The 26,217-nt window shown below is 43.7% G+C and overlaps 1 protein-coding gene across 3 annotated transcripts in view; it reads left to right on the top strand.

The window, feature by feature from the left end:
* The window catches only part of CEMIP (cell migration inducing hyaluronidase 1), a 115,248-nt gene that overhangs the window by 75,825 nt on the left and 13,206 nt on the right, over positions 1-26,217 (top strand). For all 3 annotated transcript variants that reach the window (XM_087743682.1, XM_087743680.1, XM_087743681.1), the window contains exons 12-21: positions 6,881-7,056; positions 7,636-7,845; positions 13,454-13,659; positions 16,911-16,980; positions 17,843-17,971; positions 18,678-18,763; positions 21,508-21,639; positions 23,646-23,681; positions 23,773-23,928; positions 25,462-25,642. In XM_087743682.1, the coding sequence (XP_087599808.1) occupies positions 6,881-7,056; positions 7,636-7,845; positions 13,454-13,659; positions 16,911-16,980; positions 17,843-17,971; positions 18,678-18,763; positions 21,508-21,639; positions 23,646-23,681; positions 23,773-23,928; positions 25,462-25,642 (1,382 nt within the window). The remainder of the gene's footprint in view (positions 1-6,880; positions 7,057-7,635; positions 7,846-13,453; positions 13,660-16,910; positions 16,981-17,842; positions 17,972-18,677; positions 18,764-21,507; positions 21,640-23,645; positions 23,682-23,772; positions 23,929-25,461; positions 25,643-26,217) is intronic.

Raw genomic sequence — 26,217 nt, 5'->3', positions numbered from 1 at the left:
CTTCGTCCATTGCCCTGTGCCATGACATGCAATTAGCCAGAATAAGGCACACCAATGAGCCAGGGGGTGGGTGCTCTCCATGCCTCCTCCCCTCCAGGATGCCTGCAGCTGCCTGCAGCCTGCACAGCTCTGCCTGTGCTCTCCCTGCCCTGCCAGGCGGGCGACAGTACCATGGTGGAGGGTTCTGAGCTGTGCTCCATCGCTGGACGAGGCGAACACCACCGCGCTGAGCCCTTGGCTCATGCCGAAACCTATCTGTGCACGGGCGTGCATGTATAAATCTCCCATGATCAGGTGTCGACTTTGATGAAACTTGTTGGGATTCAATTAATCACCTGTGAGACTTCCACCCCATGGTTAAATAGGACTTTATTTGTCCCAGTGGCTCAAACATTGTGGCAAGCAGTGGGCTGGCCTCTGGCCTTAGCACAGGTGAGCAGCCCCTGCACAGCCTGTGCTTGCGCGGCTGTGGTAGGTTCTCAATTGCGTGCAGAAGACATTTGTTATAAATGGCTGCCTGCCTTTCCCTGTGTGAGATATTCAAGAGTGCTTTGCTCCTTCTGAAAAAAAGACTTCCACACAGATACGTCTACATACGGGGTCTCAGAGGAATGTCATTTGTAGTAAGTGGAATGGCCTAATTTTCCTAAGAGGTTAGTTTAGCAGCTGAGAACTCCAGAAGTCTGCCCTTTGAAAGAAAAATGATAGAACTATTCCTACCCATGATGGTTTATTTCCCTTTTAATCTTTCTTTTTTTACTTTCCTTTCCTTTTTTTTTTTTTTCTAAAACAAAACCTAGATGTCATGTCTGAACTACTTAAGAGTCTCTTTGTTTAAAAAAAAGGCAGAAAACCTCTGCTTTGTGGACAGACAATTTGGTGTGGCAGCCACTTGGCCTACCAAGGTTTAATTATAATTGATGCTCTCATCGTTTAATAATATTTTAATAGATATGGTTTAGCCTATTGTGCCAAATAAGTCAAACTCATTAGTTAGCTCATGTCCTATTTATAGTTGATGCTTCCTGCTGAAAACTCATACTTGCTTTGCTTGCTAGAAATGGATTGATTAGAGGCTGGTCTTTTCAAAACAGCTTAAGAGCGTTAATACTCAATTGCCATCAGGTTTTAGTAGGATTTAGATGTCTAACTATGGACTTCTGCAAATCTCAGTGTAGAAAGTGAGGGAGGGCATCCAGGTACTCATCTTGTGCACTCCTTTATTGGAGTAATTACGCTAATGTCAAAACTGCGGCTCCCATGAGTAAGTGTGGTTTGCACGAGGACTCAGCTCTGCAGGTCCTGCTCCCAGTCAAATGGTCGCTCACTTAAATGGAACTTTTTTCTTCACTTGCCTCCTTTGTTTAACTTTTTTTTGCTTGTCATTTTTGTGCCTAGATTATTTTCTCTGTGGGAACAGATTAAAACCGTTTGATCTTCCAACTTCACAAGGTTTGGGGAGGGACGACAGTACAGGGCAGAGGGAGGGAGGAGGGAGGAAGGAAGGAAGGAAGGAAGGGTTGTGTTGTTATGATAGAACTGGATAGTAGGAAAGATCAAGTATTTTGTCTAGTTTCCCTGGGAAACAAGTCTTATCTGCATCTTGGTTGCTCTGTATGAAGTTACTACTAATGCTGATAAGGTTCACCATGGAACAAAAATGATTAAATGCTCTTTTGTGCTCCTATATGCTCTTGATAAAGCATGAAAAAACTATTTGTGCCTGGCATAATTACTCCAATTATCCCACATACTGGTGAATCTATGATTACAAGCACACATATCTTAAATCCTGCTTATTGGGTTGTGAATACTAGAGAGATACGGAGTTTACTGTGATCTTGTTCATGCAGAGAACTTAGAATTAAAAATGTAAATACATAGCTGTCTAACAACTTCACAGCCTGTGTCAGCAGTCATCTTGTGCTGTAAGGATGGGAGAAGTCACTCCACTATCAAAATTCAGATACTTTTAGAGATTTAGGGGGTTCTGTGTAGAAGTTGGCATTGTTTTGTCTGGAACTTGCCAGAAGCTCTTTTTTTAAGCCAACCCTGGTGCTTGAGGGCTGGGCAGGAAATGTCATGAAATGGCCCTAACAGTCTTTCAGAGCTCTTTCTTCTACCTTTGGGCATTGCCTAGAAGCAGAGTTGGAAAAAACATACAAACATACTCAAGTTTACATAGCAGTTCAGAAGGGTTGAGTTTGGGCCTGATTTAAGTAAGGATTTGATCTGTTTGACCACCAGACCTGCCTAATCTTCCCATCCCAGCTGCGAGAACTTACATGTCAGGATAAGGAGAGGAAAAAACTGGAAGGTCAGAGAGGGAAAACCTAGCATTTACAGAAGTATGTCAGTAGATTGCCCAGCAGCTGCTGCACAAAGAGGGCATGAGGTGGGACAGGAGTGGGCTTAGGAAAGAGTTTGACACTGCCATTGGGACAAAATACTAATAGACCTTGCAGAGACCTCTCAGTGCTCAGCTGAAGCCAGCATGAGCAGATGCACTGCCCTCAGTCCACATCAATCCTCCTGTTGCACCTATCTGCAGCAATAAGATCCACTCATTTCAGCCTTGAAACCAAACAGCTACAGAGGCTTTGATCCAACATAGCATTTAAGTATACACTTAATAATATCCACATGAACTCAAGGCTCTTCGCACTCCTACAATGAAGGGTATATGTCTGACCTTTGCAGGACACCATGCATGACCATGAAGGAGAAAAGGGATGAAGGGCTATAGTAGGATGGGTTACCCAGCAGGAAACTGTCCCAAGAAAGCTTAGTTAGCTCTGAATTCCTTACAAAGTTTCATCCTTTCTGCTGTATGTCTTTCTACTGGAAACTTAATTTTCCATGTAAAAGTTATGAATCGGAGGAATATTTAGTTGTTAAGACATCAGGTTGTACTGCATGACTCAGGAAGCTGGTCAGCTCACCCAAACCATGCTGCGCTGCCTTACGGGCTGGTGGCTTAGGGATGCAATAGCAAACCCCATCAAGATAATTCAGAATAATGAGGATTTGACAGGATGCTTGTGTAAACATTTCTTGGTTATTAAATATAAGCAATAGGGGCATTACTACCAGTGATGACAAGTGTTTGACAGAAATGCTAAATCTGACAGAGGTCTGGGCTGACATCTACAATGAGTTGCACTGATTTCTAGAGACACCCTGAAGGATTCACTGGATTATGTGGGTTGAGCAGACAAGTTTGTGTTTAGCTTTTCCTTTAAAAAATCTTGCTTAGGAAACACTAAAAGACCATGAGAGAGAAGGTCTTAGTCTTAGAGAGCCCAAATAAGAACAAAAGAACCTTTAGAGAGAAAAAAAATCCTGGAGCATCTTAGCTCCACTTTATCTTCACCAGACCCAGACCTTCAAGTGCCTGTTTCACTTCTGAAAGGGAGATGTAGCAGTTTGTGTCATTTAGAGCCAAGATATTTAAGAATGCAGGAGTGTACCTGGGAGGGTTCTCAGAGACATCTGTGTAACTCGCCAGAGCTGAGCACTCTTCTGCATCTGTAGCAGCTGAAATAGTTTTAAAATTCCACCCTTCCTAGGTTTCATAAGGCTGAGACCCAGGTTTTATGGCTATGTTCAAGTATGTCAGGTTTTCCTGGAGCTTGATACAGTTTGGAGAGACTCTGCTTTGAATTGCTATGTTGACATAAGCATGCCCTTGATCATCTATGTTTATCTTAATGCATACTTTCTTTTAATAATTACCTTGTCTTTAGCAACAACTGGCAACTTTAATAGTCACTGTCTTGAGTAATAAGCATGGAAATGTGCTCATATTTTGCTGAATCAAGACTTCTACCAGGCAAGCCCACATGTTAAAGAAGTTGCTCACTGTGAATTTACATTTTGGAGTAACTGGAGGCACTGGTATGACAAAGCAGCAAACCCAGGACGTTTTTCCTAGTCCATCACACAGGCCTGTTGTGGGAAGACGTAATCCATGTCACTGCAAGGCTTTGTTTGGTTTAGATTATAACATGGCACGAGCCTGGCTTGCTGGCGAGGCAACATCTGTCCGTGAGGGATGCAGCAAGACCAAGCCCAAAGGAGGAGATGGTGAATCAGTGACCCCTGGGTTTGTTAGCGGTTGGGCAATCACAGGCGCATAGGCTTTGGTGCTGAAGCAGCAGGCACATTCCTCCCACGTTCAAAGCACAATGTTGCCTTTCTTAATATCAAATCACCTCAGTGAGGGTTTGCAAACCCCTAGCTTGGGTTTGCCCAAGGTCAGTGCTCAGGGTCTCGGATATCATGGCTGCTCCCTGGGAAGGCTCCACGTGATGGCTGCGAGCAGCAGCCTAACTTCAAATTTGCAGCTCTGCAGAGTGAGATGCTCCCATCCCCATGTGAATCTCTGAACTCACCACGGAGCAGCCTCTTGTTTTTTTTCATGCCCATCACTAAACATGCACCAGCGGCTCCCTGGAAGTGCCATGTGTCTATAAATACACATTGTGGTGCTCCCAGCCCCATGGGAAGGCCCCGGTGCTGGTTTCCAGCAGGCATTTACAGCACCTGAGGGCTCCCGTGCCTGGGTCTGTCTCCCACGAGCCGTTTCAGGAGCATGGCCCCATTGCCACGGGAGGCTTGAATTTCTGGCTGCTTCGAGGAGAGGTTTGTTTTTCAAAACTCTGTTAAAGGAGCTGTTATTCAAAATCCACTCTTACATTGGAAGGGAATTGCTTTCTATCTCTCCTTTTATCTCCAAACAAGTCAAGTCAGCAAAAGCACAAAGTGAAAAACATGCACCCAAGAAGTTATATTTAGAAACTGGTTAGTCCGTATTTAACATTCCTGTCAGTGCTTACACTATTTTGCATGTCTGGACTGGTGTTAAATTAAATTAAATACATGCAAGCATGACATTTATTATTCTAGAGCTCAGTACATGAATAACAAAACTGCCTATCTAATTTCACTGACACGAATCCTGGAGATGTGGCTTGAAATAGGATGTTCTTATGATTATCTGAACTTCTTCTTGCATTTCAGTAAATCAAAGAAAGTTCAGCTCCGGGGGAAACTGAAAAATAACAGCTTAAAAACAGTTTCATAGCAAGAGGCTGTGCTGCTTAGCAGATTCACTCAAGGGTCCAGCACAGAGTATCTTTGTGTGGAAGACACTCACTGCAGCAGCTTTTTTAACGTATAAAGGGAATAATAAGGGAAGCAAAGCTGCTTTTTGGATGGGCTGCATCTGGTTTTGGCCACGCACCTGATGAGGCTCACTGGCTTCAGGGCAACAATGTGGGGAACGCCAGGACTTTTCTAGGGAGGTAATTACAAATGTGGGTGAGGTGCAAACCCGCAGCCCCTTATTTCTGGGGCTGAGTGCGGAGCTCGGAGGAGCCTCACCTTCCCACTGCAGCCCTGGGTAAAAGCGTCCACCTGTCCTGCCATTGCTACTCCTCTACTTAATGGAGAGTATTTTTTCACATGATCACACTATTTTGAAGGTGGAGGTGCTGAGGGAGAGGGCACACGTAGCAGTGTGAACCCCGTCTCGCAACACAGCGGTCTTGGAGCAAGGTGGAGCACTCACCCTTCCCAAATCCCAATATAACCATCCAACGATAATGCTCCCAGCTCCAGGAGAAAGAGGGAGTGAATGGTGTTTGCTCATCTTTGTTATAAAGTCAAAGCATCATGTTCTGGTTATAAACAAGACTGTTTCAGTGTTCAAAATACTCCCCTTGACTTGGCACCTCTGTTTAAGCATGAAGTGCTTCACAGCGATAGCCAGGCTTCAGGCTTGCCATTTGTTTCTAATTACTGCTTTGAATGATTCCATTGAAATTAAATACATGCAAGTGTAGCATTACTTAAAGTTCAGTGTTTACTTAAAGAGTTTATTACTTATTTTTACTGGAATAATACAGAATGTAGTCAGTAAGATGAACCTTTTCCCAACTGCATTCTCTGCAGAAAGCCACGGAAGGAAGGAGGGAGTATGAATATGTTTGAATGAAATTACAGCAAAGAGATTATTTTGCTTTCTAGACATCCGCACTGCCTGGACTTCACCCCTTTCTGGTCCAGCCAGGGAAGGTTTTCTGTGCTTTTAACCCCTCCATGGAGTCGTGTGTGTGTGGAGAAGGTTATGAGCAACCTGGCTTGGCAAAGAGAGGTGTGGCATAGGGTAAAGGGAAGATCCCATCAACTCTGACTACACCAAGGCAGAGGGAAATGTTGAGAGCAAGTTGGAGACATGTGGGCGGATCTAAAATTGAGAGGTTTGGGAGGGCAGGCAGCAGGAGGTTTTGCAGCCCACAGGCTGGATGAGGCGTTGCAATTGTCCCAAGCCACAATTTCCACAAGGCTTTCTGCCCAGGCCTCTCCTTGCTTAGACGAACAGCCATGGCTTTAGCAGGATCAGACTGATTACTCGCCCGTGAGTAGTGCTGTGGGATCTGAGCAGCTCCCAGTGTCTCGCTATAGGAAGTGCTGTGCTAACCTTGGGGATTTGGACTCTTCAGTAGCTATATCATCAGGGTTTTTTTGCATTGGATATTCATACATGGCTGATTGTAATCCAAAGTAAAAAGATCTCGAATAATCTCAGTCCCTTTTCAAGGTAGGAAATGTGTTTTGTCTAACAGACGGTTGGTTTAACTCCCTGGCTAAATGAAGCAACTTAAGACCAAAAATCCCACTTCCTCTGTTGCAAATATCTCAGCAAGACCTTGGGTGACACCTGTGCTCCAGCCTTCCCTCCTTTGAGGAGTCGGCCAACAGTTTTTGCTGACTCAATTACTCCTTTCATTATCACACCAACCCCACCACAGGAAGCACAAGGGGAAACCAGAAGCGTTGGCAGAGTTAACACTGAAACTGGATCTTGTTCCTTTAGGGAAAGCAACATATCTCCACATTGGCGAAGTCATTGATGGCGTTGACATGCGAGCAGAAGTGGGGCTGCTGAGCCGCAACATCGTGGTGATGGGCGAGATGGAGGGGCGGTGCTATGAGTACAGCAGCAAGTTATGCTCCTTCTTTGATTTCGACACCTTTGGGGGACACATCAAGGTAGGGCTGGAGCCCTCTCCTTGCACCTTCCTCCTCCCAGCCACACCTTCACATACCAAGGAAGCCAGGATGCAGGAAGGGAAAAACTCCTCATGTCAGCCACTGAGCAAACAGCCTCTCCCCACAGTACAGCAGATCCACCCTGCTGCCTGTCCTTTGCCTTTGAAGTGCACCTCCTGCCCCTGCAGACATTGCTCACCCAGCCAGGCTGGTGCTCAACCCACCCAAGATAGAGTCTCCACGTCCCGATCCCAGTTTTTCCCAGTTTCTGGTGGTGCTCAGCCTGGGGAGTTCGATGTGAGCCCAGCTGACTGAAACTCATGGAAAACATTAAATGCAAATTGTTTCCCTTCTAAAATTATTAAATGTACCCATGGCAGCAGTGGTGGGATCAAGGAGCAACTATGGTCCCCTTAGCCACCGTGACCCTCTTTCCCTCACCCTGCAGCCATATACTCCCTTCCACATGGTAAATCTTTCTAGCAGATACAGTGCAACCCTTCCTATTACTGTATTCTGCCTCCTCCTTACCCTCAACCGTCTTTTATGTTTCTTGACTGATGTTCTGTTGTTCTCCAGATTGGTCTTGATTTTAAGGCTACCCATATTGAAGGTCTAGAACTGAAATATATGGGCCAGCAGACAATGGGACATTACCCAATTCATTTCCATATGGCTGGAGATGTGGATGAGAAAGGAGGCTACAACCCTCCAACATACGTGAAGGACGTCTCCATCCACCATACCTTCTCCCGCTGTGTCACGGTCCATGGATCCAATGGTTTACTGGTAAGAATCACCAATGTCTACCTTAGAGATCAAGGCATCAGTCAAAAAATTTCCTCATAGCATGAATACAGCTTAATTATTGCAGAACGATGTGTTTTATTGTTAGAGTCTGACTCTTCCTGCCATGGATATATATTCCAGGCATATTTCAACCTGCATTAAAAAGGAGGAGGCCAATGTGGCACTGTAGGCTGTGCATGACTCAGAGTGGGCAGAACTTTTGTCTGTGTGCAGCGATGTCTGCAGACCAGCCCATCTCTAATGAGTAGCTGGATCTATCTATAGACAGAGAGCTTGCTGTTTAAAGAGGATAATGAGAAGGTTTGAGCGTGCTTCATCTTTCCTGTAATAAAGGTTTGTGTTTGCAATGCCATTCACAACATTAAGCACTCACAGAGCTCTGATTTGTCAGTTGCCCTCCAAAACAAGAAATCCTCTAGGATAAATCTATAAAATGATCTATGCTTACCAGAAAAGTTACAGCACACCAGGGATGGTAAGAACACGTTCAGATTCTCCCCAGATGCAGGGACGCCTTCTTCTTTGGGGTAAGGATGCAGAGGGAAAACTCTACCTTACTGAGCATCCTGGAGACTGGCAGATAACCCCAAAAGGCTTTCCTCACTCTTATCCCACCTCTGATGGCTCCTTCTTACCCATATTCAGGAAACATGCAGAAATCTATCCCAAAAGCAGAGCTGCTAAAGGTGTGAAATAAACATCAGGTTTGACTAGACAGCTTTTCCCCAAGTATCAGCTCAAATACAAAGTCTTAAAATGGCAAGATTTCTGTAGGCAAAGGACTCTCACCCATTCAGTGAGATGGCAGTGTATTCGAAAAGGAAAAAAGTGTATCAGAGCCCTGAAGAGGAGCATTTGTACAGTCAAGAACCCTGCTACCATATGTAACGGAGTTTTAAGAGAAGACGTGTCATTGGCAGTTGTAACCTGGATGGTCACTGTGCATTAAGAGTTCATACCCATACTACTGTTTTAAAGTTACCATACCATCTCATAGTAGGAGCCTGTAAGAATCTATTTTCCTTGAACTTATTTGGGGAATAGCATTTGCTTTCAGCACCTAGCTGAGACATTATTTTTACCCTTTGCTTGCTGATGAATGCTTCGTCCTTTACTGACTCTAGCACATGGAGGGCTTCATCTTACAGTCTTCCTTTTGGCAAGGACTGCAGGCTACAACCTCTAAAAGTGGCAACATTGGAAGGGAAAGTCACAGGCATAATTAAAATGCACAGAAGTTGAAGAGAGGGCATTGAAATTGTAGCTCCAGAAGCAGAGCAGCTTTTATCTGCTATTTATGAATCCGAGGTTTTGGTTTTGACCTCTATCCATCTAAGTTTATAACATGATCCTAAAAATCTACCAAGTGAACACGGCTTCTGAAGAAAAAAGGCATTCTGCTATATAAATTATATAAGGCATTCAGGGTCATATGGCATCTTCCCAATTTGAAGTCGCCAGTACAGGGGCTCAGTATACGATTAATGCGCAGAGTGGAAGGGCAGCGTTGCAGGATTCATCTGTCACACCATCATGGGCTGTTACCAATGGCACCATAAACATATTCTGTGGCTGCACAGAGGTTGCACAGCTGTTGATGAGCTGCAGGTCAGCTGAAGCCCTGCTTTTGGATCTAATGTGACATCTTCATTCCCTATTGATTAATACTTGCCAAAGCAAATACCCAGAGCCTGGCATTTTTCTTATCAGTCAGAGAGATAGGTTCATATAGAGCATTTGGAAATTGTTCTGTCTCTTGTGCTTTCTCCAAGTGACAGCCGTGCCGTGGGGGATCCATGGCATAGGGATCCATGTGCTCAGGGTTTTCCAGCCAAGATGACAGGATGAAATTTAGACAGGCTGATGTAGCTGATGAAAGCAGTTTGTTTCTATTATTGTTACTCAACAGCCACAATTCCCTAAATGACCGTGCTTTGCCTCCATGACAAGGCACCCAAGAGAAATCTTAGAATTTAGGACATATAATCTGAAACATTAGTCAAGAATTCAGTCTCTGTTGACTATAGTTTATCAAAATGTGTAAATACTAAACTCTACTCATAATACTTAACCTGTTTTTTATTTTAACTGTATAATTATTGCTGACAGCTGAAAAGAAAGCCCCAGTGAAGTAAAGCAATCTGACCAAGTTTGTTCAGTTGTGTCACAGAAGACATGCTCCAAAGGTTGCATCACTTAAATGTTTCATGGCTCTGTGATAGACATCTGTAGTCAAGCAGCTCCATGCCTTGATTCGTCAGGTGATCCCACCACAATCTCCTCATCTGCTTTCCGACTCTATTTTCCTTCCTTTCCTTTTCCTTCTTCCCCAGATATATTCACAAACACCCACATGGGTCTCTGATGAGTACAGTGCTTATTCTATACACTTCCTAGTTGCCTGTTCTTACTTGGGCAACGCTACCTGTTTCTACATGCATGAATACCATTTGTGCAAACAGTGATGAGCTCTGTCTTGCCCCAGGTAACATTCATTCCCTCTGAGATCAGGTAGATCCAAAGCATACTTTGCTGAGGGAAAAATTGCCTTAACGATGTGCAGAAACCACACTTTGGAAATAGCCATACAAAAAATCTAGCTGGGCTGTTGAACCTCAGCATAGTGTAGCACTTAATGATGTCCTTAACGTTAGGCCATTGATTTCAAAGGGGCTTCTTGCATGACTGTGGTTGAGTATTTGTGCAAACGCTTTAACGATTGGGAGAGGGGCATTAGTTATTTTCAACAGTTATTAAAGCAGGCTGGTAGTTTACATACAGACTGCCCTGCTTGCTTTGCTATCACTTTTCTCATGTCACTTCAGAGATACTGATATGGAAAACACTAGGAGAAAAGAGTGTCTAGGTATTCCTGATGACAGAAATGTTTTTCTGTGGGTCTGTACAGTGTGCTAAAAGTCACTATCTCAACAGTAGCTCACTTCCATTGATGGGCCATTCTGCACTTGTCTACAAGTTCATATTCGCTGGAAGGCACAGAGGGTCCTTCTGGAAAGAAATCTGTAGAAATTCTTTTCTCACCATAATTATTGTTTGAAAACACAATAATTACCCAATGTTTTTTTTAATACATTGGCCATAAAACCACCTAGTTACGCCACTGCAATCCCAGGGATGAAACTTTGGTCTGATTCCCACTCTCTCCTCTGGATCCCAGTGTGCAACCTAAAATAGAAACAGCCATTGGGGAGGGAAATTAAATGGAGGTCAATAAACAGTCTGGCAGAATCCAGGGGAGAGCTGTACTTCATGGAAGAAGAGGCTGTGCTATCTAACTGCTTCAGTGGTACCTGCTTTTAGTAATCCAGCTGTACTACACAGCAGTTGTTTTACCATGAAGGGCATTATCTGGACATAAATTACTTTTGGTTAAAGTAAGATTATAGACTATTAGGAAGGTTTTAATCAAATAAAAAGTTAAATCCATTGGAAAAGTGATTTTGAAATTAGCATCTCATTTGCTATCCAAGCACTTCAGTACTGGGCTTGCACATGAAAACATGCACAGGACACTAAGTCAGATCTGACTGAGAGATGAGGTACGGGGAAAGTAATCAATCAAATGGAGGGTGTCAAATACACTAGGGACCAGGTTGCTAGCTGATAACTCCGTGTTGTTCCGTGGGCTTTCAGGGATGAGTTAGGAGAACAACGGGCATTTGCTGGCTCTGAGCCCCTCTGCCAGTGCGCACTCCTCTCTCTGCTTCACTCCTCTCTTGCTGTATTGGGAGATGAGTTCCCTCGCAATGTTACTGCCCATGCACAGAGGTGGGCTTTGCCCCAGCTGTGGTCTGGTCACTACGGGTTTTCATGTCCCAGTCCTAGTGCAGTGCTGTGCTGTGCTGGCTGGAAGGATATATGGTCATAGAAAGTGGCTAACATTTCTCTAAGGAAACCTTTTACATCATCTAAATGTTGCAGCATCATTACTTATGTGTCTTTCCAATATTACTATTGTGTGAGAGAAAGCTAATAGGTTTCGGTGGCAGTTTCTGTGCAATTCTGACATCTCTCTGGTTAAAAGACTTCCTTTACATTTTGGAAAACTTCTTCTGAAGATAGCTCACTCTCCTGAAATATTCTTCTATGCTGTAAACCTTTACAATTACAAGGCCAGGACAACGCATTCTTCCAAGGAGGAACAGTTCAGTCTAGTGCATATGTTTTACACCTAAATAAAGAAGCCTCAACCTTGCAAAAACTATCATCTACTTAGATCGGAGAAGTTAGCAGTAAATTTAGGTGAGGTAGCTTAAAGGAATGCGCCACTTTGCAGGTCATTTTAGCTGTGTTTAATTTACTGTGATGACTCGTGTTCAGAGATCTGAGTATTTACACTGGAGCATGGATGATACATAATAGATGTGTGTGCAGATGTAAGCTTGTAATAGATTTGGCAAGCAAAGTGTTTTTTCTGATGTGAAAACATATTTGTAATCATTTCAACACTAGTCCTGGGATTTTGTTTGAAATTGGTGCTCCTTGCCTTGAGAATGAGGCATGAAGATGACAGAGGAGTCTCAGGCCTGTTTACTAAAGTAATTCAGGCACTTGAGCACCAATGTCTTCCAATGTCACCATAAAGAATAGGTTTTCTATGCAATTTAATATTGCCTGTTGCCCCTTGACAATTGCCATTTCATCAGACACATTTGTAGGAATGCACTGGTGTCAGGCTAAGCTTTGCCAGGGAAGTTTCCTAAGTCGAAGGTGGTTGATGGGTGATGGCTGATGTGAAGAGCAAGGAGAGAGCCCAGGAGACCCAGCACTTCACCTGGTCAATGGAGACCTGAAATTAATTTTCCATATCCCAGACATATCCACTAACAACTGACTTGTTGGACACAGTGTGTCTGAGGTGGTGTTTCCCAGCCAGTCCTAACCTTAGGCTTCGAATTCACATATCTGCTCCTGAAATTGTTTTCTCAGATCTTTCAGTGGGATGATGGGTATTGTTCTGTCCAACACAACGGTGTCCCAATGTTAACAACATTCAAACCAAAACCAGAACAGCACTGATTAACGCCAGCTGATTTGTCTCAGGGTCAAGTAAAGCTTCTGTCAACAACTTGGAAAAAAGGATCAGGTCAAATCTGAAACAAGCCAGCCTGTCTGGAAAACAACTTGCTGCCTCTCTGATAGCCTGAAAAAAATATTTTTTCAGCTCAGCTGCATTTTTCAGATGCATTTTATGTAGCTGCTCATGTAATTCCACATGAAGATGAATGAGCCCAGATGTGATTTGAACATCTAACATTCTCCATTCATACCCCGTCCCATGTTTTTTCTAGCCTCATGCTAAGACAGTCTCTGATTTCACAAGCAGACAACAGAATGGAATGAGCATTTCCTAGGGGATGACAAATTCTAATTAAATTTAAGTGTTGGAGTTATTGCTTAGACTATAAGCTCTTAAGAGCAGAGTGATCTTACTTTTGTTTTTGCTTAAACACCCTGAGTTCAAGAGGGTACTGAGGTTCCTATGTGCCATTGCTGTAAAGTTTTTCGTATTATGCAGTGGCTGAAGCATGAAACCTCAACACTGACCTTTGTTTTGTACATGCAGGTGAAGGATGTTGTCGGTTATGATGCACTGGGTCATTGCTTCTTTACGGAGGATGGACCAGAAGAGCGCAACACATTTGATCACTGTCTTGGACTGCTTGTTAAACCTAGCACTCTGCTCCCCTCTGACCGAGACAGCAGGATGTGCAAGCTGATCACGGAGGGCGCTTACCCGGGGTACATCCCAAAACCCAGGCAGGACTGTAGGTGAGTGGGAGCCTTCCTTTTCTTCTTTGTTTTCTTTGCAGGACTTAGCCATAAAAGATAGCATTACGTATATATTATGTATATGATTATTTAGTCATCTGTAGAGGTCTGCTCTGCATGCCCCAAAGGTTGCGAGAGCAGTCTCCTCAGGATCTTTATACTTGTGCTACTCAGATGCCCACACACCTAGGGTGTAATTTTCATTTTTAGCATGAAGTCAGTTGAGATGGTTGCTACCTCAGATATTGAAAATCTTTCTTTCTTTTGGAGTCTTGACCCCAATGGCTCAGCAAAAAGTTGCTGAGTTCATAATGGGCTGCGTTCTGACATTCATGCTCATGTCAAATGGTAGCTGATTTTGAAAATACTCCCATTAGTTCAGAAGTCATTATTTGCAAAGAACAGATACTGCTTCATGATACAGCATTGGCATTATGTATTCATGTGGCACAGTCTACCCAAACTGTGGAGTGAGACCAAAACAATACAATAAATGCAGTTTAGCACAGAACTGGAACTTGACAATAAAAGATCAAAGACCATATATGCCCATTGGACCTCTAATAGTCTTTCTATACATGAGATCATGAAAATGTTTCCATGAGAACTTCTCAAAACTTCTATTTGCCACACTGTATTAAATGCGAAAAATGCCGAATGCCTTTCGTCTCCCTTTTTGCAAGATCCTTTCCTCTAAATGTCCTTGCAGATCTGCCAACTGAGTTTAGATGACAATTATAGAAGCATTTGCAATAAGAAGGGATTTTACAAGTTCTTTTTGCTGTTCTGTTGCCTTGTAGAAACAAATTCAGGGGAAGTATCCAGCTTAGCCGCACAGTTAAGCATTAGAATTTTTTCTTAGAGGAATTCATGGGTTCTTCATTAGCAGTAATTTTTAAGCACAGGTTAGAGAAACGCCAGTCACAAATACTGCAGTTGTAGTTGACCCTGTCATAAGGCAGGGTACAAACTCACTGAGCTCCTGAAGGCCATTCTAGCCCTCCTTTCCATGATTTTCCAGCTGTTTTCTGCCCAAAAATCAAGGTGCACAGCCTAGGAATATGATTTCATTGCTAATTATTGGCTGTTCAGTGAACCTACTCATTTTGATGCATATCAGGCAGCTAATTATTTTTCTTTTTCTTCCCCCATCTCTCCAACTCTTCTTGAGAGAGTACTAAACTCTTAAAGTAAAACCTGTGTGCTTAGCAGCTAGGTAAGCAGATCCCAAGCTGTAGTCCAGGGAGCACAGCAAGTGGTCTGGAGATCTATGGAACCATGTTGTTTTCAGAGTGTTTTCCATTAAAAGCTGGATGCCTTTAAGAGTTTAAAATTGATGGTGGATCAACTTGAGGACAAGACCCCTGTGCAACAGAATGGGAGGTCTTCCATGGTGAGGATTTGTCTTGAGACCACAGAGGACTGGTTCTGTGTTGAAGCTGCTGGGAGACAGGATCACTTCTGCCCATAGTCGGGATTTTTCTCCAGGATTTTATTCTGCTGTAGTTAGAGGCGGGGAAAAAATCTGTACTGAAAGAAAAAGCTAAATTTCTGACCCACAAAAAGTCAATGAGAAAGTCTCTGGAGCCAGACTTCCATCCTGAAAATGAAAGAGTTAGAAGCTGATTGATGCCTAACAGCTAAAAATCTTCAGGGGATTTCTTTTATTTGGAAATACTCTCAATCTGCTGAGACTGTATCAGTCTCACCCATTCTGTCCTCAGAACAAACTGGGGTTTTGTCCAAAGAAACATATTTTTAACTTTTTACTTTGGCAAGGGAAAGAGATGAATTCATGCAATGCTCTTTTTCACATCTGTGTTTGTTTATAAATTACACTTAATGTCTCCATTCATAAAATAAGAGTTAATCAGCCATTGTGCTCATTTTCCACTGATAATCCATTTAATAGTCAGAGGGACATATTTTATGTCATTTAGAAGACTCTTACATGAAAAAGCACTAGGAAAGATAGGCGGAGATCTAATGAAAAGGTCCTACAGTACTTTGATCTGCGATGTCTTCCTTTATAAAAGAATTCAAGGCCTGAGCAGAAAATTAGCTTGTTTTGCACTGGGCTCATCCAGCCTGCAAGTGCGTGAGTACACTAACGCTACCACTGGGGCAGCGGCCAAGGCACTCAACACAGGGACGAGGGACGAGCACTGGCTGCGGCTCCGTCAGCTTGGAAGAGGCAGGCAGGCAGCAGCTGCCAGAAATTAAGACAATAGGATTGTGCCAGATGACACAGTAACCTGCCCAATCCACATGGCTCTGAGGAACAGGATAGGGCTGAAAGACAGGTCACTGTGGAAATATAATGACCTTGCCCTTGCCTATGCAGCAGGAGGTAGTCTATAAATAATCCTAAATTATTTCTTTCTAGGCCAGTCCCATGCCCAAAATAGAAGAATTTTGCTATGTTTTCATGATAAAGCTGCACAAATGGAACTCTTAGGCCACTAAAATCAGTTGGCCTAAAGCCCCCATGAAGTCCTTCATAGCATGATTAAAATAGACATAAGGGTTCCATAGGTTCATCCCCTGCAGGAGGGCGAATCTCACCCAGCCAATTTAGGGAGCCAGTCTGCTGGTTGTAAATGCTGGATGTTTTTCTCCCAAAGTCCATGTGCTTGTTGGTTAGTGAATGCTGTATGTTACAGGATGGACAGTGGTGGATTGATCTTTCCTCCTTGATGGGAATCTTTCAATTAAAAGTCTTTTATGTGCGTTAGACAAATGGAGTCCTTTTGTCCCAAAAGAAATGCATAGGGTGGGAGCAAACAAAGTTAATGAATCACAGCAGCTCTTGGAAAAGGCAGGTACCAGGGTACACTTGGAAAGCCCTGAAGAGGCAATTTGTTGGGTCCCTTGATTAAACGAGTCTCTAATGAACCTGAGAGCTTATCTGGGGGCAAAGTTCTTTTCTGTGACTTGTGCAACAACATATTTACCTTATCATAAAACATGATTGACATCTGACAGCTTCATAGGAGGCTTGGAATTGCATTCAAAATTCCTCATTTAATACTCGGGGTTTTAAAAGATAAGGCCATGCTCTCTGCCTAACCACAGAGGACACATGTGGTATTAGAAGAGAAGGAAAAAAAACACATTCCCTTTGCCCCCTAGGCAGGACCCCTTATCTGGGGAGTTATCGGCCCTGCCTGTACTGGGGGGAGTTGGTCGGTGACTCTGCTGTGTGCTTGAAGTGTCATTTTCATGTTATTCTTTGTTTTCCTGACCTGCAGCGCCGTATCCACCTTCTGGATAGCCAACCCACACAACAACCTTATAAACTGTGCAGCTGCGGGATCTGAAGTGAGTGCAGAAGTTTCTTATTTGGTAACAACTCAGACCGGTTACAGCCCTGCAAGTCTAAGGCTCTTGCTGGAATAAAACCTGCTTCTGTTACTCAGGCATCTTTGAAACTGCTAGATCGAGACATATATTAATGTGGCTAGTGCTGCCAATATAAAATAATGCTTTTCCTTTTGCTCCACACTTCTTGTCACTAGTTGTTTCTAGAGCTGGATGGCTTTAACAAGAATTCCCAGCCTTTGCACAGTGTGCAGCCTGAACAAATTAAATAAATGTGACTGTGGAGTCCCAGTGAAGTCTTTGGCAATGATTCTGTTGATTGCAGTACAGTAGTGGTGCTCTGAAATTTCAATCAGCACTAATGCTAATTCCACAGGAATTCTTGGTCACATCAGGAGCCTTTATTTTCCTACTAAGACAAATAAACAAGCAAACCAAGCCTTAAACAAAGAGATGTGGTCTTTCCAAAGCTTCCAAATCTGAGTACCTAGATTCGGGCTCCTAGATACATTTTTAGGCAACTAAATAAAAACGATCTGATTTTTAAGATCCACACGTGCAGTGATAGGAGGACATCAGTGTATGTGTGTGTGTGTGTCTGTGTTATGGGTTTTGAAAGTCGCACTTATAGCTTCAGTATAGATGTCAAAGCTTGCGGCACCTTGAAGATGCAGGAGTGTGAATGTGAAAGTACGTGTGTGTTCAACTCTTTGCTGCATGTAGTTATACAGGTCAATGCTGCTAGCTGTGATTTGTCCTGAAATCTGGCTTACATCTTGTGGCTTTACTGATAAATCCTTGGGCTAATGTAGACCAGCAAAGAAGTTCAAGCAAAGTCTCAGATGTCCATTCTCTTTCTCAGGAAACAGGCTTTTGGTTTGTTCTGCACCACGTGCCGACGGGGCCCTCAGCGGGCATGTATTCCCCCGGCTACTCGGAGCACATGCCGATGGGGAAATTCTCCAACAACCGTGCACATTCCAACTACCGGGTGAGTCTGCACGCAACGGGAACGCTGCCCTCGAAAAAACCACCATCTTCTCGCTCCAGCTCTTTGGGTCTGCAAGCTATTAATGCCTGTGCTTTCTGTTTCACTAAAAGTTCCTGCAAGCTTGTTTGTGTCTGCAGATAAAGCAGCTTGCGTGCTGGCATGGGAGCTCTCAGAGTCAGCCAGCACCCGCTTCACTTGGCTCTTGGGCATTCAGAGAGGCTTTTCCCTCTGCTGAGGCTGCTTCTCTGCTTCTGCACTCCTAAAATAGTGCCTCCAGGAGCATCTATTGGCAGCTTGTCTAATTATAGACCTCAACTGCCAATGTTAGCAATTAACTGAACAGCTTCTAGAGGGATAAATACAGGCCGCTGTGTCTAATCACCTTCTCTTTACTTATTTACCCTTAGCACACCGTGTTGTGGGGCTGTGTGTTACTGTTACTGAGTGCTTGAGACTCCAGCAGGGTGTTTATGTGTGTGGGGATACTTGCATTTACAAGAGCGGTGCAGTTTCTGGAAATTTGCGGCAATTTTGGGGGATATATGCAAGTCCTGGCAGGCCTCTGTTTCACGTGCTACTAACAGAAGCAGTTATTAGGATTGTGTGAGTGACTTTGGCTTAGAACAATTGGAGGTAGAGCCTGGAGATGGAAAGAACTGTAGAATATATAAATATACTGTAATATTGCATTTCTCTTTTCTTTTAGGCTGGAATGATCATCGATAATGGTGTTAAAACCACTCCAGCCTCCGCCAAGGACAAAAGACCTATCCTGACACTGATTTCTGGGAGGTAAAGTGTTTTTCACAGTTTGGTTTGGAAAAGACTTCTCTATAGCACTGACTGAGAGCTATGAAATTGCCTCCAAGGAAGCCGACAAGAATCATTGCAATGCCTTTGGGGTGGCTCTTATTGAGGAAAGGTCTTCACTTAGATTTACCACTTTCTAACTTCATCTCCATTCCCCTTCCTAAGGGACCCCCAGCACCCACACCCCTCTGGTTCTCTCCTTGCTCTTTAGCTCTGAGCTGAGCTGGCATGGATGTTACATCTGCTCTAGGGTGTTCCATTGACTTTTTTTTTTTTAGACAAGCAAGAGAATTAAATGCTGTCTGGGCAACAGCCCCACTGGGCTGAACTTGCTATGAGAGTTTCCTAGGATTAAGAAATTAAAGTATTTCCTGGGAATGCTGTTGATTTTCTTCACTCTTTTAGGACCTGCTTGAACAGGGAGTGCTTATGTGATGGAGCTCACACTTTGATTTCAAATTTCTGTCTAGTTCCAAATCTGACACTGCAATAATAATTACAATTAAATACACAGGGTGACCCTTCATCCGTGCTGCTGTGCACAGCCTCTGTGTGGCATAATGGAGTCATTTAGAAATACTGGAAACGTATCAGCAGACCTACCATGGTCTGGTGGCTTCTGAGAATCCCCACTCTTTCCCCAAAGCTGACCCCAGCGAGGAGACTGATGTAAGCACAAGGCTTCTTGTGGGCAAAGTGTAATAGCTTAAGGACCGCACTTGCACACTGTTATCTCATTAGAGGTTGAGACTTAGTTACCAACCCCAGAGAGAGAAAAGAACTTAAATATTTTCAAGTTTCATAGTTTTCTTTCCTGACAGACCAATTGCCTCCAGTTGCACCCAACCTGCATTCCCCCACTGCTTGCTTTCTTGACAGAAGAAATCACGTAGGGAAGAGAAACCTGCTGAAAACCTCTGCCCAGCTGGGGAGAATGATGATTTTTTCCTTTTCTCCTTTCCATCTCTGGGGCATGGGTTACCCAGGTTGCTGTAGTCACAGACTGGGCAGGCATTGCAGGGATGGGATCAGTCCTCCTCCCCAAGGGAACCCAGTCAGCAGCTCAGCTATCAGTTATCCTGTGATCCACATCAGCCCAGTGCCCTGCCTAGCAGCCGATGCTAAAAGATATTAAAAAGTGAATATTATTTACATTATTTTAATGCTCAATTAATTGGAATGATTAATTCAATGATAAAAGTAACTGCTAAAAAAAAAACTTATTAAAAGCAGCCTGCTCTGCAAGTGTCTCCAAATTCTCTTGGGAGCCTGGTGCTGCTTTTCCATATAGCTGAACACATGCCTTGGAAACTGCCTGCTGCCACAGGCACAGTAAGTGATTACAAAAGGCAATTTGTCCCTTGCCGTACAAGGGCAGGAATGACCCCTGGAAGCCAAGTAATTCATAATGCAGTCATGTTTATGCTCGGGGATTACCCACCAGCACAGGCTCCAGCTCAGATTATTTATACCATTTTTCACTTTTCATGTGTCAAGACAGAAAGACTGAATAAGTGATTGTAGCTGGACTGGCTGGGGCGAACTTTGAGGTAGGCTGGGCAGTAACAGAGTTGGAGAGATTATTCTGCATTCTGTTACAGCATTAAATATCTGAGCCAAATTCTGTACTCTGTAGTGTTCCTCCAGTTACACGTGGATGTGAATGAAACTGGAATCCATCTCAAAATATCTGTATTTAACAATGTCTGGGGAATTCACAAAGGCTGATACTAAATCTCTCTTTGAAAGCAAATTCACATTCACAGTGATGAAGCTGCCAAAGCAATATTCATTTACTGGAACCCTATCAGCCTGATGCTCAGTTTTAGATTGATATGATGGCTTATTAAGCAAAGCAAAGCGCTATTGAATATCTGTTAGCGATTTGACAGGTTGGCCTCACTACCCATTGGTGAGGCATGATTTTTAATCTCTGGACCATCCGTTGCTGGCACTGAGTTGGATACTCATCTGTCAGGTTTTCTAAGCTGTGTCGTATGATGGAAGATGTTCCTTCGGTAGCAAAAGGGAGAGCTGTGCCTCAGGGCCGGGTAGACGACAGCCGAGCTCAGATCCTGTGGCCCAAGGGGTCACCAACAGGCAGCAGCTGAGGGCACACGTTGCTGCGGTTTCCGCTTGTGCCTGCTTTTTTCCTATTTCAGGCCAATATTTCATCACACTTGAGAACTTCAGAGTTAATAAATCTTGTACGTGTGTCCTGGGTAATGTATAGTGGGAATAGTGAAGGACATACTCTCGTCCCCTCTCTGAGATATTTTAATTCCTTTCCACAGCAAGGAAAATCTGGCTGTGGTACTCATTGCCACAGTCTAGCCAAGGTTCGGAGATAAGAATGCTCAAAAGGGAAAACAAAAGGATATTTATCTAAATAACAGGAATATGCTAAAGCATAACAGTAAGGGATTAAAAAAATCTCAGACTTTTGGGAGCAATAATAAACTTTCCATGCTTTCAGCAATATATCAGCAATACAGTAATGGAAAGGTGAAAGGAAACTTGGAGCGGGTCTTTACAACTGCCTCGCCTGGACCGTCCTTCTCTTGGCAGTTGGGTCTGGCCATCGCTGCTTGACTAGACACTCTACTTGGATGGACTGTTGCCCCAAAGCTGTTCCTGAGTTAGCAGAAACCAGATGTTTAGCAGGGCCGTGCACTGAGCAAGGCTACCTTCCCTCGCCAACCTTTCTTCTTTCCTTCTGGTTACAGATACAGCCCACACAAAGATGCTGATCCTTTGAAGCCCAGGGAACCTGCAATAATTGAGCGCTTTATTGCCTACAAGAATCAGGATCACGGGGCCTGGCTGCGGGGTGGAGATGTGTGGCTGGACAACTGCCAGTGAGTTTTGCCTTACTTCAACTCTCGGAGTTCAGCCTGGTGTTTATGGCGAGCATAACTGTGGTTCAGACTATTTATATTGCTTTGCACCTTTCGTATGGCCAAGATTGAAATAAAGATGAAATGTTAAGTAAACACAGGCATTATTTTACACAAGCAAAACCTGCTTTGTCTGAACTGAAGATCCCTCAGATTGTTTCTCTGTGTGATGCTGACCAGCATTCAAAAATGATCACAGACACACACACAGACACAAACACACAGATGCAAATAGCTAAAAAGAAACCCTAATTTTTTACATGAAAAATGAGGTGCTTTGAAAAGAAAGCAGCAAAATCCAGCACCTTTCCTGGCTAAGCCTGGTCACAGATCAGTTTTATGTGGTTCACTGTTATGCTGAATAAGCGAGTACTGACGAAGCAGACATAAAACTATGCATCACAGCAGCAAGGGAGAGAGACTGGGCAAGTGCATGTTGTTTGGGCAACAGCTCTTTGAAGGCTGTTTCCTGCGCTGGTCAGAACAGATATTTGTTTCGCACTTGAAAACAGATGATCTTCTACAGTTTCTTTTGCTGAGCCAGGCTCTTGATATCAACCTCAATGAAGAAAAAGGAGAAAAAGGAGAAAGCTACTTTACAAGGCATATTGTGATAACCCTAGTAGGAATAGCTGTCACACCATTACCTGGTGTCCAGTTTCTGGCCAGAGCTGCCTTACCTTTGAGTGACCCAATCCTCTTAAAGCAGTTGGTGGTATGAACTGTCTCTAGCGACTGGTCAGGTTGGCGAGAATGAGACTGCAGCAGAATGGTCAGAAACGTAATATTGAGTAACAGGGTTTGTACTTTTTATGAACTTATGAATCAGAAGTATCTAGCACGCTCCATGGCCAGCAAGAGTTGTCTTCACAGATCACACTCATGTAATTGAGACATCTGCGTTGCTTATGGAGCAAATGCAGCGTATGGAGGTTGCTAAAAGACCAAGTACTTTATCAGTTTCCAGCAGCAAACCTATGAGTGTATGTGAATTCGAGGAAGCAGCCATCAAATTGTAATTGTCTTTATAGCCACAGTAATTGCCATTTCTGTTGCTACAAAAAGACTTATGTATTACATTAACAAAACAAATGTTAATGTGGCATGCAGTATATAAACTACGGTGTATGTTTATGGGGCTGGAGCAAGGAACGGGGCGGCGATAGCATGTAAAGGGCTGCCACCTGCAGACAGAAGCAGGGCAAAGCTGGGGTTTGCTCTGCTGCGGGATCTGCACTGGTGGTTTTGCTGAGGTCAGGACAGGCGCGTTAAGAGTGACACCGATGTGAAGATACCATCGACTTACTCATACTATCATATTATTTGTAGTCTTGCTATAAGCAGGAGTCATGGACTGACAGTTGTGATTTATCTCATCTAAAACCTTTGGAATTTCACCAAAATGGGTGGACATTTTAATCTTTTTTTTTAATAAGGAAGGTCTGATCTCTGTCTTCCTGTTGATGAAAGAGAAGCCAAGCTTCTCTGCTTTTATAATATTTCCTCTTGTAAAGTTATTTCATGGAAGCAGTATGTGATACATGAACACAGGGGAGCACAGAGATGTGCGCAAGGCAAAGCACTATTAAATAATAAAAGCTAGTTGGAGCGAGAGATAAGCATGATCTTTTTATCTAGCAGTGAAAAAAGTGTGGTCATTAGACACAGAGAAAAAGCTTTATCAGACAGGTAAAATATGCCCAGTAATCATCAGTTTAACCTCATCTTGGAGCAATCAGGTGCATGTCTGCTGCTTTATATGATCTGCATGTACTGCAAGATGTGCCAAAAAAGATCTTCCAAAACTGGATAGGGAACAAACCTGGAAAAGCTCAAGCCTCCCCATGAGTACTGTTCAGTATTTAAGCCCTGCTGCCCTCCACCTCATTGGTTTGGTTATTTTAGTTTGGCATGATAAAACAAAGCAAACCCAAACCTCTTCTGAAGCATCTCTCTTCTCTTTGCAGGTTTGCTGACAATGGCATTGGCCTGACCTTGGCAAGGTAAGCGTGGCGCAGGTTGTGCCGCAGCCTGGGGCGCAGCAGGTGGGGATGGGAGCGAGCAGCGCCTTCACCTCCAGCCCTTCCCTCCTAGTGGTGGGACTTTCCCTCATGATGACGGTTCAAAGCAAGAAATCAAGAACAGCCTGTTTGTTGGCGAGAGTGGAAACCTGGGCACCGAGACGATGGACAACGAGATCTGGGGACCTGGAGGTCTGGATCACAGAGGAAGGACCCTGCCCATCGGCCCGTAAGTTCAGCTCAGCACATCAAAGCCCTCACTGTTCCCACTCTCAGTACAAACTCCAGCCCAGTGTGGTTTCTTCAGCGCTGTTCAGTTTAATACCCATTACACAGAAAGGATTTGGTTTCACGTCTCCCAATCCCAAAGTCCTCACCATGCAGCTGCTGCTGGCAGGTACATACTTGCAGGCTGCCAAGACAGCATCAAACTCCTCTTTCCTTCCCCCTCCCCTTTGCAGAGTTGTGAAGCCAGCAAGAGGACTGTGTGCTAGCTGGGCACTTCTGTATATGTGGTCAGCAGTGGTTGAGCAATGTGGCAGTCTCCATCCAGGTCAGCTGCCAGGATAGCTCGTAGAAGCCCTTCCCTGGGCTTGAACTGGCCCAGATGTGGTCATAGATGTCCCCAGAGCTGCTGTTACTATTGCTGCTGTGCTACAGGAATTTGATGTCTTTGTTAAATAGTTTTGAAATGGCCAGTGAACTTTGTGTGGCCTCTTCCTAGCCCTTAGTCCTACAGATTGGTTTGCAAGTGCAATAATGTTTTGTTGCTATTCCTAAAAACATAGTTATCCTAACAGTAGCCCAACAGTGAACAAACAGCTCAGCTGATTTTTTCCTGCCCTATTATATGCCTCAACTTTGCTAGTCAGTAGCAATACAGGAGGCTTATTATTAACTATAGTAATAATGAAAACCCAATCAGCTATGACTCTCCTTCTAATACCCTTTATCTATATATATGTGGGCATATCTCATCTTGGGTGTTGTGTGCAGAAACTCAGAGGGACACAAGAAATGCACAGGAGCAGGCAAGTCTTGTCTAAGGGAAACCATTCATATGAGGAAGGGATCAAATTTATTTATCATAAGTGAAATTTGAAATATCTTATCTTAGCCTCTTAAGGAGTTTAATCATCTTGTTCACTTAATCAGTGTGAAAAATGGTGTCTTTAACTTGCAGATGATGTCAGAAAAGGCTGGTAATAAAGGTTCATTAGTCTGCCCCTTCATCTCTTTTCAACCCTATAGATTGTAAGACCTTTCCTTGTTTTCAAATCCATTTTTTATTGCAGTTGAGTTGCACTGTTTCTTTCCAAGTTCTTTTGAAAGATGTGGTGGGACTTCTTTTAGCCCTACTGTTACTTAGCCCAAGGAGTCTGCACGGCTGTGATGGGTTTCAGGTTTCACTGCTGCAGAACTCATTTCTGATGGCAAACACAAATTTACTCATTTTTAGGTCAATGCTTTGGCATTGCTGTAAGTTCCTTCCCTGGAGGAGCACAGACCAAATAAAGATGATCTGTTCAGACACGAGAGAACTTGAGCTGAACTTGCAAGGATAAGAGGACTTCACAGACCTAAAAAGTACAGAAATCCCTTCTCTTCCAGAACATGAACTCAGGAGTCATCCTAAGGGCTGTGAAAAATAAAAGCAGCTGAGAAGCAAGTGCTGTGGGACTGTACATGTCTAGAATACATTCTCATCCTCACACTAATGTGTCATGACCAAGTCCCTCTGTCTCTTCCAAATGCGTTTTAGGGATTTTCCCATTCGAGGGATTCAGTTCTACGATGGACCGATCAACGTCCAGAACTGCACCTTCCGCAAATTTGCTGCTCTGGACGGCCGACACACGAGTGCCCTGGCCTTCCGGCTCAATAACGCCTGGCAGAGCTGCCCCAACAACAATGTCACCGACATTCATTTTGAAGATGTCCCTGTGAGTTATCCTTCTCAGAAAGGCCTTTTCCATTTGGCTTGGAAATGGGGTTGTGGGCAAAAAGGGTGTAGCAGCCTTTAAGAGAAAACATGAGATCTTCAGGAGGTTGCCCATTGTCTTTGCCAGAAGTTTAACAAAGAAGGTGGCAGCTAAGAAAAAGAAAATTGGATGGGAGAAATAACAAGAAAATCCAATTCTCTGACAGGTTTGCAGCAAACCAGAAGTAGGCATCAGTTTCAAAAAATAGTGACATTCAAGCGGAAATCATTTCCATTTCTGTGTGTCTCAGAAACTGTTGAAATAAGGAGAAGAATCTGCCCCCTTATTTTCAACAGCAGTGTAATATTAAAGCAACTACAGAGGGAAGTCTGTTGTGGAAGGTCTAACTCACCTAGAAGCAAAAAATACTGATTTTGGGAAACAGCCAGTGAAACTGAGCCGATGCTGGGTAATTCTGCAGCCCTGCACACCAGGGTAATTCCATGGACTCCAGTTCTGCAGACACAAATGAGAGCAGGACCCAGCCAAAAAGGGTCTGCCAAACTTTGAATTACAGTATGAACTTCTGGGTGCTG

The sequence above is a fragment of the Nipponia nippon genome, unplaced genomic scaffold (assembly GCF_047370975.1).
Source record: "Nipponia nippon isolate SJK-2023a ecotype South Korea unplaced genomic scaffold, ASM4737097v1 scaffold_9, whole genome shotgun sequence".
In the NCBI taxonomy this organism is placed as follows: Eukaryota; Metazoa; Chordata; class Aves; order Pelecaniformes; family Threskiornithidae; genus Nipponia; species Nipponia nippon.
Note: the sequence above shows the minus strand (reverse complement) of the source record. Positions and strands in the feature narration are given on the sequence as shown.